Source organism: Micropterus salmoides, unplaced genomic scaffold (genome assembly GCF_014851395.1).
Source record: "Micropterus salmoides isolate LMB-PRFRI ecotype aquatic unplaced genomic scaffold, ASM1485139v1 Ms_hic_scaffold_12, whole genome shotgun sequence".
NCBI lineage: Eukaryota > Metazoa > Chordata > Actinopteri > Centrarchiformes > Centrarchidae > Micropterus > Micropterus salmoides.
Genome location: NW_024040263.1, coordinates 9,614,535 through 9,635,306, shown reverse-complemented (window position 1 = coordinate 9,635,306; position 20,772 = coordinate 9,614,535). Strand labels below are relative to the sequence as shown.

At 43.3% G+C, this 20,772-nt stretch overlaps 1 protein-coding gene across 4 annotated transcripts; it reads right to left on the bottom strand.

The window, feature by feature from the left end:
- Positions 1-399: 399 nt before the first annotated feature.
- On the bottom strand, positions 400-20,766 carry LOC119898916 (lymphoid enhancer-binding factor 1-like). 4 transcript variants are annotated; one of them, XM_038713249.1, is made up of 8 exons: positions 20,692-20,766; positions 16,463-16,562; positions 14,557-14,676; positions 13,585-13,756; positions 12,721-12,828; positions 10,881-10,929; positions 10,171-10,213; positions 400-1,911 (listed from the first exon to the last, which is right to left on the bottom strand). In XM_038713249.1, the coding sequence occupies exons 2-7, from the start codon at positions 16,549-16,551 to the stop codon at positions 10,179-10,181; spliced, it is 573 nt and encodes a 190-aa protein (XP_038569177.1). In that variant the 5' UTR covers positions 16,552-16,562; positions 20,692-20,766; the 3' UTR covers positions 400-1,911; positions 10,171-10,178. The 4 variants fall into 4 exon arrangements, with proteins under 4 accessions (XP_038569177.1, XP_038569176.1, XP_038569178.1 ...); XM_038713248.1 differs by having other exon boundaries at positions 16,463-16,553; XM_038713250.1 differs by having other exon boundaries at positions 10,881-10,923; positions 16,463-16,553.
- Positions 20,767-20,772: the final 6 nt, after the last annotated feature.

The following is a 20,772-nucleotide window of genomic DNA, read 5'->3' as shown; positions in this document are numbered from 1 at the left end:
ATGTTCAGCCATACCACTTGGTTTCTTCCCTGTTAACCCAACAGGAACACAAGGTGGTGCTGTTTTACTGGAAATAACAACACAGAATTGGACTATAAATAGAATTTCCTTTGATCTTGGCTCATTCATCAAAAATGAATTCAATTGTTACCTTAAGAGTTTTTAATTGTTTTCACAATTGTTTTTAAATTGAGTTTCATTATCACTGCAATAACGCTGTATCAATGTAGCCTCAAGCATTGTGTGCTTCTGGAGTTTTAATTGCTTGTCAGTTTTTTAAGCTTTTTAAAGTTTCCACAAAGACTAAACATGTTATAGCCAATGTGTTTTTCAACACCAATATATAGCAGTACCATCTTTGCATACTTACATTATAATCTCCAAGGATGACACAGACCATTACATCTGGCACATCTAGCTCTGGTCTTTACACCACACAAGTGATCAAATGAGCCAATGGTGCCTTTTTATTTTTCTTACAAAAAACAAAAACATGTTGAAACAGTTCAAATATGACCACTTGGGAAGCAAAATGCTATACCAAGATGACAGTGACCCAAAATATGATAATAAAAGAAAAGGAATTCATCAAGTAATACTAAAATAGAGCATTAAAATCAAAATGTTACAGAGATGCTTGCATGGAATAAACAACATGGCTAAAGACCACACTATTAGCTACCAGAGAGAAAAAGACAAAGGTCCATTGCAATAAAAGAAAGACTGCCAAGTGCTGGGGTAAATATATATATCTGCTTCATTTGTCATGTTTTAGAACAATAAATATAGGCCTCTGAGCTACCACTCTCGCCTTTGTCCTAATGTTGCCTGCAAAAATACCAAGAAAAGTGACATATCCTGACAGTTTTAAAAAGTACACATACTGAGCATTATTTTACATCTGAGCAAGACTCGAGGTCACTATTTGTTACAAATAGTTATCAAAAGAAGCCTTAAGTTTCAATTTTCTGCAAGACGCTTCAACAAGAAAAATGGCTTTCCTGTGTCCAAAGCTTATTTTCATATATACCACTATATATATAAAAAAAAACAATATTTAAAAAAACAAAAATCACTAAAATATACACCGAGAAATTGAAACAAGGGTTCAAGATACAAAAAAAGCATTCAAAATAAAATAAAACTCAGTCTGAAATGAAAAGCAAATCAAAATGTTGATCCTTTTTTGCACCAACTGGTCAGCAACAAGCTAAAATGGCATCTTGAGGACGTTTCTTAGACGAGATGAGATCACTCCATCTTCCTTAGTGCAGTCTAAAAAGAGGTGTTTGGTCGGTCGGGCGAAATCCCAAATGGTCTCAAAAATCCGGGAGAGAGAGAGACAGACATTGGGGGAGGGGGGGTGAACTATACAAAAGGAACCGAGGTGACAAATAAATTACAGTAACGTAGAAAAAGGTGTTCGGGCGGTGCAGTGGTGAAGTTTGTGCGCACATCAAAATTGCTGCCGTTTTTCAGTGCAGTGCCTTGGATTGCAGTAAAGCTGATTGTAAAGGAAACTGACAAAACACAGACGTCAAATTTGATGTTATCTGGAGTTTCGGTGAGAACGTGGTTGTGTGAGGGTGCTCCTTACTAATCATGATTGTCTTGTTCAGTTCAGTGTCTACAGCAGGCGCCTTCAGGAAGGGAGTAGAATCAAACAGTGAAGTAATTTTGGTGGTGGTGGTGGGGGCATGTGATTGTGCTGAAGGAGAGGGAATAAGGTTAGGTGGGGTTGGGAGGGATGTGTGGGTGGGGTCAGAGGGAGGGGAGGGGTCCTCTGAGAACTGGAGGCGTCAGTTTGGAGATTTAAGGGTCTTCATGGAATCTAACAGGCCTCCATCTCTAGCAGAGGGCCCGTAGCTGCTGCCTTTGCTTTGCATGTGGAGAAATTGTTACGTTTTCCTCCTGAAGAAAAAACAGAAAGACATGAACAAAAGAAATCAGCCACACAAACTATGAAGTAACTTCAGCTGTATACAAAAAAAATTAAAAAGAAAAAAAAAACTGCTGGTCCTCATCAGTGAAGGGGGGGAAATAATTTAAAAACACATTAGTAACCCATACCAAACACTGGTCACATTCACGTCACATTAACCACAACCAGACATATCAAGATGACTCAGAATGACTCCAGAGTGTCTCATCATGCAAGCACGCCTACCCCGGTTCAGGGAGGGACAAATTGCTGCCATTACCATCTACATAATCAATCTTTCCTTTTCTTCATAGTCTTACAGCTGATTGAATGAAAGCCTTTGCAGCAGTGTTGAGCAAAGCACTGAACTACAGAGGGGGGTATAGGTCAGTGACAGGATGTGGGCCGGCCTTGCTTTGATCTAGTCCAACATGAGGGTTGCAGTGACCCAGCTGGCAGTGCTCGGGTCTTCTTTGCCCTCCCCTGACTGACTCATTCCTCCTCTCACTCTCTCAAGATGAGCACCCAATTGTGTGGCTTCTGGTTGACATTTAGGCTGCCGCTGCAGGTGGGCGATGGGAAAACAAGACGAGGAAATGCTCTCCACACAGGGAGGATTCGCCATATTGACCCAGTTGGTTAAAACAAGCAGGGTTCATGGGACTATGTTGGTAATTATTGGAGTCAAAGCGGTTCAGGTGCAGGCTGACGCCGTGGTGTAAAAATGTTACCTGACTGCTCAATCTACTTCACAGGACTCTCGTGAAATTGGCCCCTTTCCCTGACAGGGAAACTGTTTGTCAAGCTGCAAAAGTGTTCTTTTCCCTCTCGTGATCCGGGCTTGAGCTAACATAACAGAGTTAGCTTCAGTTATTGACAAGCCAAGGAGAGTTATTTTAGACCCGAGCAGCATCAAATAGAATCTGTGATCAAAGTGGAGAGGCAGAGACAGAGGTGGATGGATGCCTCCTGCGACTAAAAAGATATGGATGTTTTGTGAAGACGAAAAAAGGAAAAGAAACGGTATTAGTTTGCTTTTCCCTTGTGGCAAAGCCAAGAGTGTGTTTTTGTAGGAGAGAAGTCAGCTGAGCCCTGCTGCTCGCTGCATCTTAACACTCCAAAGTCTTAATACACACACACACACACACACACACACACACACATACACACGCACACACCCTGCAGACTGCTTTACCACATGTGGATAAAAGGGAACAGGACAGAGGCCACCTTTCCCGAGGAGAGCTGACCCTGTGCTGCACAGAGCTGAAACTGAAAGGAGCAGAGCGCTTGGAGAGAAAGAGGAGAGCCCCTGTCGCTTTTATTTACCTCCGCCGCCCTCTCTCTTTTCATCCCAGGATCTTAAAGCAGGGCCGCACGCCCGGCACTGCACCCTGTTTCCTGGGGAGCATTTTTCCTTCCCCCACCACAGACATGAAAAGCGCTGGCCTTCCTGCCTGGGGAAGAGGCCTGAGGGGCTGCGGGCGAGAAGCGCGCCCGTGTGTGTGCGTGAATGTTAAAAAAAAAAAACGAACAAAAAAAACAGCAGGGGTGTGTACTTGCGTGGTGGTTGGTTGTAGGGGGCACCAGGCCAGCTCTTCACAAGGTCCAGCTGACACAAACACTGGGATTCAGGAGCAACTTGACCCCCCTCCTCTCCCCTCACCTCCCTCCATCTCCTCCTCCTTCTACATTAGTGCTCAGGAATGCCGGCTGGACTTTTTTGCAGGAAATGAAACGCTCTTCTGTTCAGAGGGCTAGCGAAGGTTTAGCCCCCACCCTCCCAATTCCTTTCCCTCTACGAGGCAGAAGGAGGGAGGGAGTAGGGGAAGGAGTCGGACAAGCTCTGGCCCCGCTTTTGAAGTGTGGGAGGTTAAGATAACTGGCACAACCTTGCATCTCAATCGCCGCTTTCACCTCCCAGGCCAAATCAAAGCACCCACAGCTGGGGCCCGCCTGCCTTATGCCCCCTAACCTCCAAACCCACCCACCTCCTCCGCTCCCGCTCTCCCTACACGCAGCTTTGGGGTTGCTTTTGGTGCCATTAAAAAGGAAAACACCGCCAACAAATTACTCTAAAAATAAGCCAAGTGGAGAGAGGTGTCTCCAGCACAGGCTGAGGCGCAGACTTTACCATGGCAGAGAGGAGAGTGGGGAGCTTTGGAGGAGAAATGAGAGCGAGGGACTGAAAAGAGAGAGATAGAGAGCAATGCAAGTAAAGAAAGATGTGTCAGAGTCTTCTTAAAAGATTAATGTAGTTTATTACAGTTTAAATCTTATTTCTGTAGTTTTGGCCGTGATTTTTATCATGTTATAATAACATTGTAGTCACCACGTTTATTGTTAATATCTAGGAACACTGTGACATCACTAAAAATAAGTCAGACAGGGCAACAAACAACTGCAGTCAGATGATTAGACAGGTTGTAAACAGTCAACAGCTCAGTCTGATTATCTAAGACACTTTATTTGAAGGTGAAACTGAACACATCTCCAATTTAAGTAATTATTCCTCATTGCACTGGAACGATGTGCGCACAACTTTATTTGTACAGCAGGTCGAACAAGGAAGTTGGTCTGATAAACCGTGACGGATGTTTATAACACAGCCTGAGTCGTCATTTTACTGTCTGATCGTCAGACTGCACATATTTCTTGCGCCATTGGACTTCTTTTTCAGCAATCTTCCCGCGTTATCACATCTAGGCAATTAACATAGTGAGTACAGTCTTATTGTTATAGATAGGAAAGGAAGGACCAAAATTAGGAAAATGACACCTACATTGTAATGTAATGTAAATTAAATATCAGTGCGAAAAAATGTTCTTACTGACTTACTAAAAAATTGGTTCACATGCAGGGCTGCACGTAATACGATAGACACTACTGAGCCCACTCTGGAGAGATTCACTAATGATATTCCATTCATCTGTCAATTATTCAATTCATTGTTTGATTGTTTAGTCAAACGATTAGGAAATTGTGAAGGGCAACTTTATTCTGAAAAGTAACAGTCAACAACCCAAAGATTTCCTATTTATATGATCTAAAACAGACAATCATCTGAAACCAGTGAATGTTTGGGGCACTTTTAAGTCACTAACAAGCAAAAATGCAAATTTGTTTGCAATTAACTTTCTGACCATCAACCAAATGATTGATTCTGATTGATGAACCATGGCTGATAAATGTCATTGGTTCAGATAGAAACAAAACCAATATTTTTGTAAGTTTCTTTCATATTGTGTAGATGAATGCTGAAACCGTGGCCTCTTTAATTTCAACCTGAGATCCAGCAAACCCTGTGCCAACTCTTTGTTACATCATCCGCCGAGGTCCGTTCAGTCTGGCTCAGACTAACAGACTCGCAAGCTCTAGTAAGTAATTGTCCACACACTCAGATTAGAGTCTGGTGCGGCAGCGTGTCTTGGCAGTGACCTTGGACTGGATCGCACAGCAGGCTTTGATGACACCTTTTCAAAAAGGAGACTTCTCTCTATAAATGTGTTGCAGTGCCGCTTTTAAAGACAAGGGGCAAAAAAAAAAAAAAATGAGCAGGCCAATAAAAAAAAAAAAAAAGCACCTGGAAGACAAAGCGATGTTTGAAACAAAATGCTTGCACCGTCAGCTCTTTCTTTGGCTCTGAGACATTCAACATAAAAGTAACAGCACCTTTAAAAAAAAGAAAGCTTTGATATTTTTAACCTCCAATCAAAAGCTAGGCTCAGGGGACGTATATTTTTTACAGGGGCTATCAGAAACTATCAAATCAGTCAGGAGGGGCTGAAACTAAACAAGTGAAGGGAAAAAAGAGGGAAGACAGGGTATGTGTTAAATACTGGAGAGAAGGGAAGGGTGGGGTCTGATGGTGGTTAAAAGGGGAAAGGGGAGGGGGGAGTCACCAAAACCCCAAACCTCAGGCATGTGTGGGTGAGACTAGGGGAGTACAGGAGAGTGTGGAAGGAGGGGGGAGGTAGTGGGAGGCGTTGCCCACATCTGAAGCGGCATCGCTGGGGGCCCGGGCAGTTGAAGACTGGCTGGGTGCCCCTGCACAGCTCAGTCTGAGCCACTGCAGCCCGGGGGAGGTTGGGATGGGATGGGATGGGGGGGGTGACTGCTTACAATGACTGCTCCCTCTGCTGTGGTTTCGCTTCAAAGGCCTCCACCCACCGCCACTCATATTCACCAGTCAGGACAGAGGAGAGGAGCAGGAAAAGGAGGAGCAAGGAAAGAAGGGAGTAAAGAGGCAAAAATTAGGCAAAATTAGTGAAAGAAGGGGGAAAAGATAGAGCTGAGGGAGAGGTTTTCCAATGGCCAGACTGACAAGAGTGAAATAAAAATAAACACCGCTTCCTTAAGCCCCACTGTCCTCTTCCTGTCTGTGCCCCTGTGTTACCTGGGGGCTTTCATTCAGAGATATGCATCTCACGAGGGCAGTGTTTTATGAGGCCACATAACTCCCGCCCCTTCTGAAAAAGGGCTGCACTGCCTCAAGGAGCCACAGGGGGGAGAGGGGGGAGGGGGGGGTTCAGACCAAGAGAGAGGAAGTGGAGAAGACATCACAAAAAAACAAGAGACTGGACCCTCATACTGTTTCTGCAGCTGGCCAAACCACGACACAATAGGCCCATGACTCAATCAAAACAAATTTCAAGCCCCAGTCTAAACAGTGGGAGCACTATAGCTGCGTTCTCTCCCATGTAAACAGAGACCTTTAGAGAGGGTTATACCCCCCACTTAATGTTTTTTTTCTCTCTTAAAGTGTCAAATAAGGTTACCAGGCCAGGATAACACAACCACGTCAGTGTAAAAGATTTGTACTTTTGAGCTAAAACCACATATGCGAGCTTCAATTACACTGAGTTTGACACACTGCCACCCTCTGGAAGTCCATGTACTAAGTGCTGAGAGGGTCATTTTTCTTCACAGAGTAGGCTTTGTGGAGGTCAGGGGAGTGAGAGAACGGGAGGACTGCGGGGGTGAACATTTCCGATTCTACTTCCTACCCGCAGAAACATTAGCCGGGGCGTAACTCAGATTTAAGCCCAAAACTCTCTCCCCCACCTCCCACTCATAACTATTGCTTTCTTTCTTAATATTTTTTGTGAAGAAGTACAGTTTTAAAAACATCCTCTCATCTCCTGTGCGCTGAGTGAAATCCAGTCAGTTTTTTTTTTTTTGTGATTCGGATTCCTTCCCCAATTATCCCAGGTCACTAATAATGCGGGGTGTGGAGGCACTGGGCTGTGCCGCAGTGGCCTAGAGGCTTGGTGCCAAATTGAAATGACTCGGGAAATAGAGGCAGACGCTGAATCTTGCTTAATTGCAGGCAAAAAGTGTGGCTGGCTGCTCAGATGTGTGTGTGTGTGTGTGTGTGTGTGTGTGTGTGTGGGTTTGTGTGTGTGTGTGTGTGTGTGTTGGAGAGACAGAGAAATGTGCAGAGAGTGATGAAGGTTTCAGAGAGAGAAGATGAGAGCAACAAATACAAAAAAAAGAGAAATGAGGGATGGAGACTGAAGGATGAGTGGCAGTCGAGTGAGATTGGGTAAACTCAGAACTCGAGAGAATGAGGGATTTTCTTCTGGCCCTTTTCTTACCCTCCCTTTCCCCGAAACGCACTCATGCCCTCCTCCTCGTCTTCCCTGCTCGCTCAACAAAGTCTTTTGACAGCTGACTTCTGGCTGCACACATCAGAGGGAGCAGAGCCGGGGCACAACTGAGACAGAGAGGAGGGAGCAGAGAGAGTAGCCACCAAAGCCCCCACTTGAACAACACTTCCTTTCATGTTTCTGGACCAGGACCTGTGGTTAGAAATGACCTTCGATGCACGCACCAGACTAGCAATTGTAAAGCATCATTTAAAAACCAAGATACCAAGTTACCAATACCAAGATATCCTGGATCGCAGGATTACAAACACAACCTCACACACACAAGTGTATGGGCAAATTGACTTTTAAAATACATCCATTTTGCCTGCCATCAAAAGAGCACCCTCATAACAGTCTGAGCAAGATGACTCACATGCAGTTTAATGGCAGTTTGCAAGTGTTTGCAACTCCATGGCCCACTCTAGTCAGATTAAAAGGCCACTTTTGTTAAGAGAGTCTCCCCACCGTGAAAACAAAAGTGCAGTGGCTGAAACAGCAGAAAGCCTCAAGGGCATGTATGTGTCTCAGCCAGATAGGAATCTCAAAAGGCTGTGAATTGGCGTGCTTTAGTCAGACAAAAGGCTAAAACGGCGCGAGAGGAAGTGCGAAAGAGATAGAAACAAAATAAAGATGGCACAGAAACAGCGAAGGAAGGTGGAGCAGAACTGCACATTTCCAGCCAGTGCAGGCATGGCGTGACGAGGAGGAAGAGACGGAAACCCTCATTTCACATTGTCAGAGTAATGACTTCTCAGAGTGCTGTTCCACTGTGGTGAGAGCCAGCTGTGTGGCGGGCCCAGTGTTTGACATGCTAAAGATAACAAAAGAGAACCAATGGCGAACCATAAAACACTACTCGAAAAACACTCAACTCCTGGTTTGCCTCAAAGGCAGAAAAACTCAACCCAAGCCATAAAATATGATAATATGAACATATTTAGTCATTTTCCCCCTTCATTAAAACCTACCTAGACTGAAGCAATTCCATCCGTTATGCTGAATATTCTTCATTATGACTGTACAAGTGCTAAAAATATAATCCAACGGAGCAAATGTTCACTGCGCGTGAACCATCATACAAAAAAAGTGTTCGAATTGTGTCTTCAAAATTTAACTCATTAACAAATTTCCTTTCAGATTCTTCATATAGAGGAGAGACAGATGGGGTAGAGGCTAGGGCAGATGAAAAGAAATAGACAAACGACTTCATTTAAAGATGCTTTTTGGCGTCTACACCGAGCTAACCTCAATCCAGCTCTTTGGGATCTGCATAAATTGAGGGCTTGGGGAGTTGTGGCAGTATCCTTGGTATTATGCATATTAGTTTAAGGCTGTCACTGAGAATCAGCAAGGGTGTCCATCCCGCTGCGGCTAGGCGCTGCTAATTATTGGATCAGAGATAAAGTGCTTTTTAGCGCTCACTCTCTCTGCGCTTTGAAAGCCGACTGTGGCGTTAAAAAGAAAAGGCGGAAAAAAAGCGGCCCAATTTTGGGCGCAGAGAGAGCCACCGGGGTCAGGAATCGATCAAGTGGAAAACCTTTGTTTGGTTGGGGTGATTTCGAAGTAAGACCAGATTTGTCACATCTGCCCGGCTTTTTCTGCCGAAAAGGGAGTGGAACAACAGGATGCTGCCAGACTCTCACAGGCAAGGGAGAGGAAGGGAAGGAGAGAGAAAGCAGAAAAGATCCAGAGAGAGTAAAGAAGACTGAAAGAGGGAAAACAGAGCTGCCTTTGCCACATACTGGGAACATTAATCCTTTTTTTTCCCTTTTTTTTTTTTAAACAGCAACAAAAAAAGGCAGGTGACAGTTCAGTGAGGGTTTGACATGTCATCTGAATCAATATTCTTAATCTCAACATATCATTTACCAAAGAAAAAAAAAGACGACTACGGAGTGCTTTTGTTATATAGGCATTATAGTCACCCTGAAACCCCAGATACCATGAAATCTTATTACGGTATAGCATCTCATTAAGTTCCTGCCAAACAAGCTGCTGAATCCTCCTCTGCTTCACAAAGATGCAGAGACAACAACACATGTAGTCCATATGGGAATGAGATGAAATCTTCTTTTTTTAAACCAGCAGTAAAAAAAAAAATGTTCTGGGCTAGTAAAACTGTTCTCAGATGTATTATTTAGTCCATGTTTAGACATCACTAAGTGGATGTTTGATTTATTAAGCAATAGTTTTCAAAACCCCCTTTTTTTTTTTATTTGGACATTTTTCTAACTCATGATTGAAGAAAAATAAGCCATAAACTGCTGACACAACATCCGACCTTTCATCCAACCAGTGCACAACACAAAAACATTGGATTGAGAAGTTCGGCGCACACACACACACACAAACACACACACACACGCACAGAAAATCCAATGCCTATTGTGGTGAGGCCATTGAGCACACTCCGCACACAAAACACAATCCCTCCTCAGGCCTTAACACCGCTGACACAATGACTATGGCAAGGTTAGGGTGGACCTTTTTTAGGATTAGTCTGTGAATACATACTCTCAAGTCAGTGTTTAGCAGTTTCAAAAGACTTGACATATAGTGAACTAATCAGACATGGAGGGGATAGAGGTTTTGTCTTACCATTTTTCTCAGATGTACGCCGTTTTCATTCTCTGGCCTGTACCTGCAGAAAATTGCATCTTTTTTAAAATAAAATTTGAGGTATCTGGACGGTATAGATCTTTACCATCCATCTGGCCTGCACAGTGTACAGACCCCCCAAAATACTGACATTTTACTTAAGATGTAATTCTCAATGGATTACAGTGGCAGTGCTGAGGAGGAGGCTCATAAGCGCAGCTAAACAAGGTCAGCAGAAAGACATACTGTAGAGCAGCAGGCAAACAAATAGTGCAAAGCCCAGAATCGGTAAGGACTCGTATAAAATGGACAGACTAATCCCAAAGTAGGTGTAATATGTGAAGACAGGGAATGAGAGAGGGGTAAGGGACAAATGGATGGAGGGATGTATACAAAGAAAGTCTATAAGAAAACTGAGTGAAGAACTGTGCTGCCTGCACAGAATCAAGCCAGTCTACTGAAGCCAGAATGAGGACAGTAGAGGACATTAGTTTGGTTAGGGTATGCGTCTACATGCCAGTTTTTTTAGGGGCATGTTCTACTGGGAGATTTGTTGTTTTGTTACAGCTTTACAGAGTGTGCCTTAGTAAAAATGCAGCAGTATACTGTAAAAGATGATGTGTAATCTATGGAAAAATGGTGCAACTCACAAATTCAAGATGCAACAGACAAAAAAAAAAAGAGAAGGAACTGGGGGGATCGTTGCTTACCTGTGGCTGTTTCCTGCATCTTCTCCCTCTTCCGCTTCTTCTTCTTTCCCTAAAAAATATACAGAGGAACACATAAAGTGTGGCTCCAGCACTCACGCTCACTAGACCACTCTGGTATCCTGCTGCTGACTGCCATGTTCACTCATCCCCTGCTGGGCATCCAACCAGCATCCCTTGGACTCCAGACTCCACTGCAAACTACCACGCTGAGAGGGACGGACCAAGCAAGAGTCTGCGCTGATGTTAAGTGCCCTCTACCTGCTTTCACCTGGTTTTACATGGACGTCCTTTTTTATCAATTTTTTGGGCTTTTTATCTTTTTGGGATAGTTGGGACCATCCTAACCGAATAGAGCTTGCTTGTCCTGCTGCTGTGACCAGTCTGTGCCATGTTTCCACTACCTTTGAAGTTCCTCTAATGACAAATATTAACATGGAGTGCAATCAAAAATACTCACTGTAATTAGGCTAGTCTAGCTCAATGACTGTGAAGAGCGCCACTCTTTTTCCAGCGAGGTGGTGGGAGTGTGTAAGGATTTATAGCTTATGCTAAATCCCCACGGGGGAGACTATAGGTATAGATAGCAGCGTCGAGTCGTTCTAGTCAAATATGAGCAGCACTTTGGTTTCCTGCTGCAAAGTCTGCTAATCCACTTATTCATGAGCTAATCTGCCTTCTACTGCTGCGGCAGACAGGGAAGAAGGGAGACTAAGTGAGAGTGGGTGAGAGAAAGCATGAGAGAGAGGGGGGTACAAGGCAAAAACTATGAATGCTACACGCTCTCCATGCCAGTGCGTTACCTATTTTGGGTGTTTCCAGGCATGATGTGCTGCCTATGTACAGCAGAAGATTTTGTTTGTGGGAGGGGTCACAGGATAGCGCTTCTTACTTGTAAGAAATGTTTTGCGTTAAACATATCGTTTCCCTTTATCTCTCTGGTATGCCAAGTAGAAAGCCATTCCTCTGCTCTTTTTTTCACCCCCTACCCGTCAAATATGTTTGTACTAACAAAGCTGGAAATTAAATGGGAACTGGGCTAACTGTCACTAGCTGATATTGTATATCTTTAACTGTGCTTCAGGGCTGTGAAACTGTCTCCCCCCTCAGCGAGGCATTTTGGCAGCGGAGCAGTGGAGGCAGAAGGAGGAGGGATGCTGTCGGTGTCCGAGGGGAGGCAGATAAACACCACAAAGCACTTTGGTGGTGGAGTGAATGTGAGTGCCGGAGCCACACTTTTAATAAAAGGCTGGTGCTCTCTCACACAAATTCATACACACCACATAGACAAGAGACAGATATGACAACTTCCATGCAAATACACAAACACACACACGCGCACGCTCACAGTAATAAACACCAAAAAACAGACTGCATCTTAAATCCAGCTGAACCACCCACATTCATAAACAAAATGGGCAGCTACAGGAGCAAAGGTTGCTGCTGCTCAATGCTGTGTGCACGATCCAGCCTCCTCAACTCAGTCGTAACAGGTGCTTTTTACGACCATCAGCTCCATGCTGATATAGAACATCAAAGACTAGCATAGCCATTACCAGGCAGTTTTCACTCACTGTGGCAACAATAATGTCCATGATACTACAATCCATTTTAGTATGGATGGTAATATAACAGCGAATCCCAGTTATGAATTACACATTAGGCTGAAACAAAGGGGTCCCCAAATGGTCGCCATTAGCATGGAGCCGACTAGTGTAAATTAGCGTGTGTCATTATTGGGTGCCGTTTAAAGAACAAGACATGTAACGCCGACATAAACAACATAAAATCAGCATACACACACGCACGCGCACCTCTGCCAATCTGTTCTGTTGATACTTACATAATTGTCTCGAGCAGACCAGCCTGGGTAGAGCTGCATGTGGAGCTGCCGTTCCTTGCGGGCTAACTCATAATACTTAGCTTGCTCTTCCCGAGATAAAGCATGCCACTGTTTCAGTACAAAGGAGATTAGGGGAAAAAATAGCATACAGTCAATTACTGGCATGCACTTGCATGTTCCCTGCATAGAGAAGTTTGCTGGTGTTTTGGCAGAAAGAGAAAAAAATAAATGTATTTTTCAACTTCCTAACGTGTGAGGGGGGCACATGATGAAGAGATTAACATGTACACGAGTCAGAGAGAGGGAGAGAAGAGAAGGAGAAAGAAAAAAAAAACTTTGATTTCATATCAAACACTGGTTCCAATTTAGCAGCGCTTTTTATTCAAAACTATGTCAGCAAGCAATTACCCTATGCAGGCCACAAACTAGGCTTTGCTGTGGCTGGCTGCCTCAACCGCTAGGCCTATTCGTTAAGGCTTTTAACATGGCTCTGTGGTTCCACTCTTTTCCCAATCCTCAAAAGGAACAAATTTTGTCATTTCCAACCATGCCATTATCCAGGCATATTTTATTAAAGCCAATTTGATTAAATGTCAGTTAGATAGGCAGTCTGTATCTGTGCTGCTGAGAGAGAAGTAATTGGCTGGGGCAATCATTATGACAATAATCACAACTAGTTCATAAAAGACAGTATGTTAATGGAGAGAAGGAATCTTTTTACTTTTTTAAAACTAATTGGGGCTGGGAAGTCAGTCCATACAGCCTCTTTAGGGCCGTGGCTTCAACTGTGATCTCTTGGTGATTTACCTCAAAATCAACAAAGATGAGCTTCAGTGTCAAAGACAATGAGATAGGTGTGCCTACCCTTCGCCCCAGGATCTGATTGATGGCAGCACTCTCCTTCAGCGTGCACTCGGCGACCACATTCGCACGCATTTCTTTCATGTAGAGCATGAAGGCGTTTAGTGGCTTCTTGATGTGCGGTCTTTTAGGCTCCTGCTCCTTCCTCTGTTCGTGCTGGGGTTTCCTGTAAAGACAGAAAACAACAACAACATAGAGGGAAGTAAAGACGAGGTGGAAACAAAATAGAAAAATGAGAGAATGTAAGAGCAAAAGCAACACAAGAAGGACATTGTGGTGCAACAAAAGCAGCGAGGCTCTGGTTGCTCTCAGCAATAGAGAGGCAGTGCGAGAGGGGTTGCCACACCATTGGCCCCCCTGCCTCTTTAATCATGTGCAGTTGCACAGTCGCAGCCCTTCATGCAGAGAGATTACTTCACCAGTAATCGTAACCAAACCTTCTCGTCCAGAGCACATTGGCAATCGCTTAAAACCAAATGCTCAACCACTCAAAGACACTGTTGCTCCCACTCCTGACTTACTTTCTAATAACCTTTTTGATATTAGCACAATCTTGGTACTGGGATGGCCATGAATAATGGAAATATCAGTGATAACCACTTCAGGGTGCTCTCAGCACTTCCCCACCGCACACACTTGGGATGTGAATTCAGTTCATCCCAGCCCTAATCTAGGACCTCTATCTGTTGCTGGCTAAGTGTGTTGTGATCCCTGAGGCCAAATGAAGCATAGGCCTGTTATCAGTAGAGCGCGGGCCCTTGCTGCTTATCTTCTCACATCAAGGGACTAAGAACAACGCTATGACAGGGGGTTTGTTCAGCAATGGTCTACTGTAGTGGTGGAGCACACCTGAAAGTATGTAGTGTCAGAAAACTGCTAATAGAGGGGGGGTACAGAAGTTTGTGCTTTTAATAAAAAGGAAAAAAAAAAGTGTGTGAGTCTTTTGTGAAGGCATTTCGTGTTTGTAGGACTCACATGTGCATGAGATCTGTTTCATGCAGAGGCTCATGTTTGACCTGTGGGTTGACGATGGCCGGGTGGGGGATCCCTGTGGCGTGGGGACCTGGGGGGCCGGGCACCATGTGGTGTGAGAACCTGCAATAACAGCAGACTTTGATTAATTAAAGAGCGAAAAAGGACAGTAACATGAAAAGGGTCCCCCTAAATATCATCTAAGTGAGAGAGAAAAAAAAAACAAAAAAATAACACCCAGAAGTGACAGTAGGTGCACACTTGCAACAACGTACACAGACAAGGAGAGAAATCCATCCACACGTATGTGTTTGCTTGATGTTAGATTTTAGATATTATGGATATATAATATTTAGAAAAATATTTTCACTCTTCTAGCTCTAGATCTGTTTTAGCAACAATTTTTTCAACTTCAGTAGAACGGAGTAGGGTAAAACTTTAATGTCCCAGATGGGCAGTTCGGCTTACAGACAGCAGTCAATAATAATTAAAATATCATGTTGGACACAGTAAAAAAGACCACATGTAAAGCTGCCTCTGCAAGAGGTAGGAAAAAATAAATAAAATAAAAGATTGCTTCTTTCTGGTGGAATAATGCACTATAGCCTTCAGGCCTCTAAAGATTATTTAAATGAACTGCTCGCAACACATTAACATGCAACCTGTAACAAGGGGTCACAAGGAGATATTGCACCATCTCAATATGACTACATGGGAACTTACATGTTTGTTTTGCACTCTATGACACATTGCTTGTGTAGGCCTTCACACTGCATCTCAAGACCCATGAAGATCTGGCTAAACTGGAGGAACTGAGGTCTTTAGTATTTTTAAAATCTGTTGCTATTCTTTTGAGTTTTCTTCAGAGTTGCTTTGAATATACATTTCTGTAAAACATGAGGAAATCTTTAGATATGCTTTTTCTTTTCCTGGCCAGCTTCTTAAACTCTTTGAGACTCTTCTTCTGAAATAATAAATAGATTTTTTTCTTGTCATCAGTCCATCAGCGGGTCCACAATATCTCCATCTCCATTTTCCATTCTGTTCCATTTTTTGGCATTTATTTCAACACTCACTTCATCATGCTGTGGTTATGTTTCAGTCAAATGGTTGCTGGTTTTTAAAAGTATTTGTAATAGAAAAAAAAAAAAAAAAAAAAAGATTCTTGTGATGCCTGAAATTTACTGATCAGCAATGTTCTGTACTGCAAACACAAGGCTTCCTCAGTCTGAGAGACTTGTTGTGGGGTAAAAACTATGACCAGGGATCCAAAATCAGAACTAGGTTCCTGAGGTGAAAAAGTGGGGGAAAGTTCCTACATCCACAAATGGGCTAATATACTGTAGGTTTTTTGAAGTGGGTCTGAGGAGGAATGCAGGGGGAAACAGTCTGGGCTTGAACCGTCGCCTTACATGTGGCTTCACTCAGTGTATGCCTAAAGGCCTGTCTTTACAAACATCATGTTGACGGAGAAAGAGATAGTGAGGATGAAGAAAGTACGAGGGCAGGATATTTTGCGCAATGGCAGCGACAAGGATGCAGTCAAAAGAGGAAGAAAGAAGTATACAAAAAAAAAAAAAATAAAGATATGTCACAAATGTCAGGAAAATGAAGTGAGGCTGAGAGAGAGAAGTGCTTCCAGGGAGCTTTGATGGTGTTTGAGCAGCCATATGGTTATGCAGGGGCACGAATGCAGTGATGTGTTTGACATGTGCTGGGCACACAGAGGAGCGGTGTGGCTGAAGCCGCAGCAGCCAGAGGCAGACCTCCCCTTGTAGGCTGCTGCAGGCCACCATTCCTCAGTTCAGTACACAAAGCTAGTATAGTATCCGTGTGCATCTGATTCGATAGTAATTGCTCCTTGTTTACATGAATCAACTGTGCATGCATTTGCCTGTCTCTAACTCACCATCCCAGCGGTGGCGTGATTTGCCCCACTCCTCCAGGAGACAGGGAGTAGAAGTTGGGCATGTCTGGTCCAGGGTGATGCCTCTGCATTCCTAGACAAACAACAATGGTACACAACTGTCAGAAAGTATTGAAGTTGGATAGCTGATGCAGTTTTTACAATTATATCTGCATCCTGTGGCTCTAAGTACCAATCAAAATGTGCCTGTAGCACTGAGTATCAAAAACTGGCAAGTGATAAAAGTTATAAAAGGTGGCAAAACACATACTACAGCATCACTTGTAGTATAAAGAACAACTTTATTGTGGGAACAACTTTATTGTGGGTGTTTTGGCTTCTGGCCCTCATCAGGGTCATTATAAAACGCACTACAAAAGAACATTTGAGTGAGCACAAAGAAAAATATTTAAATAAAAACACAACCGATCATATATGTACACTACAAAATGTTAGCTTTGAATGCTTTGTCAGGTCTTGCATATTCTTTGATCAGACATATCCTGATTTAAGTCATGACTTTGTATACCATTTTATAACGTTACTGTACAGCTGTTCTTGGGGTTAAGGCAACATTAAACAATACTGTAATCCAGAAGTTTAAATGAACAGCATAAAAGGGTTTATAGAAAAAAAAAAAGTTTATGTTCCTCAAAGAAAGGGATCGGTACTGGTGCTGAAACTCAGGTATTGCTCAGACACCAATCTAAAAAAATATCACAATACAATACCCAGTCAAAACTTGGGAAAATTATTATGATAATGATTATAAAAGATAATTTTTGCTGGCGTCTGTACCAATTAAGCATGTTCCTTTACATCCAGTTCCTACAATTTGGGTATTGCACTTGGCCATATTTTGATTAACTGTTCAGCCCTAGCATCGGGTATCATCCATGATGTGACCGACCCATATTACATACATACAGTTTCTTTGTCAATGTCAGTGCAGATTTTAAATACTTTCCACAATCAGTTACATTCATTCAGTCAAGTTTAGCCGCATCAATCCCTGGACTCATGTTACTTTAAGTAAATATGATTTCAGTGGTTCCACACAGTAAGGTATATAGATTTTAAATTTGAGAAAAAGAGAGCACTGGTATTGGATTGGTATTGGCAGATACAACAGTTCAGGTATCAGAGTCTGTATCGGGAGAGGAAAAGGTGGCAAACTCCATCTGCTGAGGAAGACTGAGCTACAGTTAAAAACTCCCAAAAAAGCGAGCATTGGACCTTCAGTTAAGATTTTTTTTGTTTAAAACCTATTACTCCTTCCCACCTTTCCCATCCTGCTTCACTACAAGTCATGTACAGTGCACATGTCGGGGCTTCAACATGCTTCTTGACCTCACATTATCAACCAGTAAGAAAAGGATAATATTTCCCCTGCTTAGCTGGAGTCCTTTCTATGTGTTTCAGCGTCTTTAAGCTGGTTAATTGAGGCCTCCTCTTTGTGGCAGAGGCTGCAGCTCTCCCTGTAGACACAGGATTGACTTGGGCTAACTGTCGGTGGATCTTCAGGACTAAGCTCTTCCATCTCCAGCTAACCCACTCCTGCTGGGTTTTCAAGGTCGATGGGACCCTTTTATTTATTTATTTTTTTGGGAAGACTTAACTGGGAACGGGGCAGTAAGATGACTAAAAGGTATCAAAATCTGTAACGACATGTATTCTTGTCCATTTGTTTTTCATTTTAGAGCAGAGTAAGTAATAATATGATTGAAAGTCTGTAGAAAGGAAAATACTGAAATACTGTTCATACACAGACAAGCACATTGTGCCTACATGTGTGCTCAAACACACACACACACACACACACACACACACACAAAGAAAAGAGGGCAAATGCCTCCAGATTAGCACCATCTTCTAATCCCTGTTGGAGCCAGCCTTTTCTGCCTGCCTCTATCTTTTCTCTTCCTCTTTCTCTCTCCAGGCTGTGGTCTAAAGGGGCCTCCCTCCTTAGAGAAGCCGGGCGAGTGGGGGCTTATATCTCCAAAGCCAATGTTGCAACGCTGGATTCATAGCGTGCATACCACTACCCCCTGCCCGCTAATCCACCACGTAACACTCCTGAGGGCCCTCCGGAGGGCAGAAGGGAAGGATGCAGAGGGGTGAGGCGGCGAGGGAGGTGGAGACAGCCCCAGCGTGTTAACCTTGTCACTCACACCCCCAAGGTGCCTTATTACTCACTCGCCTATTCACACATTCCTACTGACACCCGATGAGGCTTCATACTCACACACAAAACAATTCATTCTGTGTAAAATCAGGAAATAATCTATATTCAAATTAGTGTTCCCATGTTATTTAAATTCTTTCAAACAAAAAAAACCCATACGGTTTAAATGTAACCTATTCAACCCCCCCCGCTCAACCTTCCATCCTGCGTTGGTTGCGGCCCTGTGCATATTAGAGGTCATAATGAGAAAATCCATAATTGTTTTTCATAATTAACGAGCAGATCAAAGTCTGAGCCCACTGAGGAAGGCAGAGCAGCAATTGGTCGATGTGTGTGTGTGTGTGTGTGTGTGTGTGTGTGTGTGTGTGTGAGTGAGAGAGAGAGCGAGCGCGCACACATCTTCAGCTGAGCCCTGCTGGTTCACACACACACAAATATTTCTGCAGCCAATTCTGCAACTGGATCGCTTGGACATGGATTTCTGTTGGGCTGCGAGTGCAAAGATCAAATACAATGGGGGGGGGGGGGGGTTTCCAGTGGTCTTTGCTCTTCAGTTATTGTCAGAAACTTGGTCGATCTCAATGGACTGGCAAGGCCAACACGAATGGTAAAATTCCTACATGACTACATGACAGCAAATATCTGAAATCTAATGTGTGCATGTGCGCACAGTGTATTTATTGCTCAATTCCGTGTCAACACATTTCTTTCCTGCTTCCACTACAAAATATTCTACAAAATTTGCCTGATGCATGATTCCTCTGACATATGTGGAGCACACTTTCTTTATATGTCTCACTCCCTTCATCTCACTACGCTGTGTACTCTTGCGCTCAGCTCTACATTATTATTTATAGCCGGTCCCTCAGAACCTCCCAGCCTCATCTTTATCATCATCATCTTCATCATCACTGCCTACATCCTGTCTGATCCCCTCTCCTCTTTTTCAACTGGCAGTCGCAGGAGAAGAAAGCCAGGAGAAAAGAGGGAAAAGGTGCGGGGACAAAACTATGCAAGGCCCACGTCTTTTCACATTCGTGAGAAGCTGCCAACGTCTCCAGCTGCGCGGGGCTGAGGAGCTCATCCAAACTGCTGAGGAGCTCCTCTGCAGCTGTCAGGGCTGTAGCTTGATGTTGTTACTGACAGGCAAAGAGTGCAGAGGGAAAGGGCAGCAGAGCTCAGCACGCCGTCCCACGGGCTGTTTCAAATGAGTTCATGTTAGGAGCTGATGGAAACGATGACTTTGCTGTGACACATTTTGGTTTGTGTGTCTCCATTGATTCCTGACAGTGTTGGCAGATGGGATGTAAAAATAATAAATAAATAAAAACACACACACAAAAAACCCCACCACCAACCCAGGTATGGGGTTTAGTTTAATGCAGACAGAGTTCACTGCATTACTGCAATATTTTTAAATAAATCACACTAAGGGTGATGTGTAAAACCTCTAAGTGGCAGTTTCTCATCATCTCATTTTAAGCCCTATTGGGGAGTAACATGCAAATAGTCTGCAGCACATTATAATATCAATATAAATATCAGCCATAATGTAACTGATTACATTAAATTCTTCATCAATGTGATTATAAAATCCAGTGTTTCCACATCAATCTTCATCAGTGATGCCAGTGTGCCAGCTGCCATCTACGTTTTTAGTCTCACAGCAGTCCCTGACCTCATGTTAAGTTAGTTTAAAAAAAAAAAAAAGATCACTATGTCTTCAACCAGTGATTTATAATAATTAAATTTGAGGAGGGGAAAAAGAGAGCACTGGTACTGGATCTGTATCAGAATATACCCTAAGTTAAGAAATTAAAATTGATCTTGGTGCATCCCTAATTAGTAGGACTTTTTCTTACTCAAGTAGTTCAGATGAGAAATGGATCATTTTGTCAATGTACTTATGAATTTAGAGCAAGAGGATGACACAGAATATTTGGAAACATTGATCATTCACAAGTTCTATTACAGCAAACCTGCTGCCACAGTTGCTGCACGGCTGCGAGTCTTGTGTCATGTTCTGATCCATTTGCTTGGTTTCTACCTTGTTTGTTGTTGGCATCCTGGGGGTGATGCCCAGAATGGGAGCCTGGGGCGAAGTGCTCATCACTGTACGTGATCAACG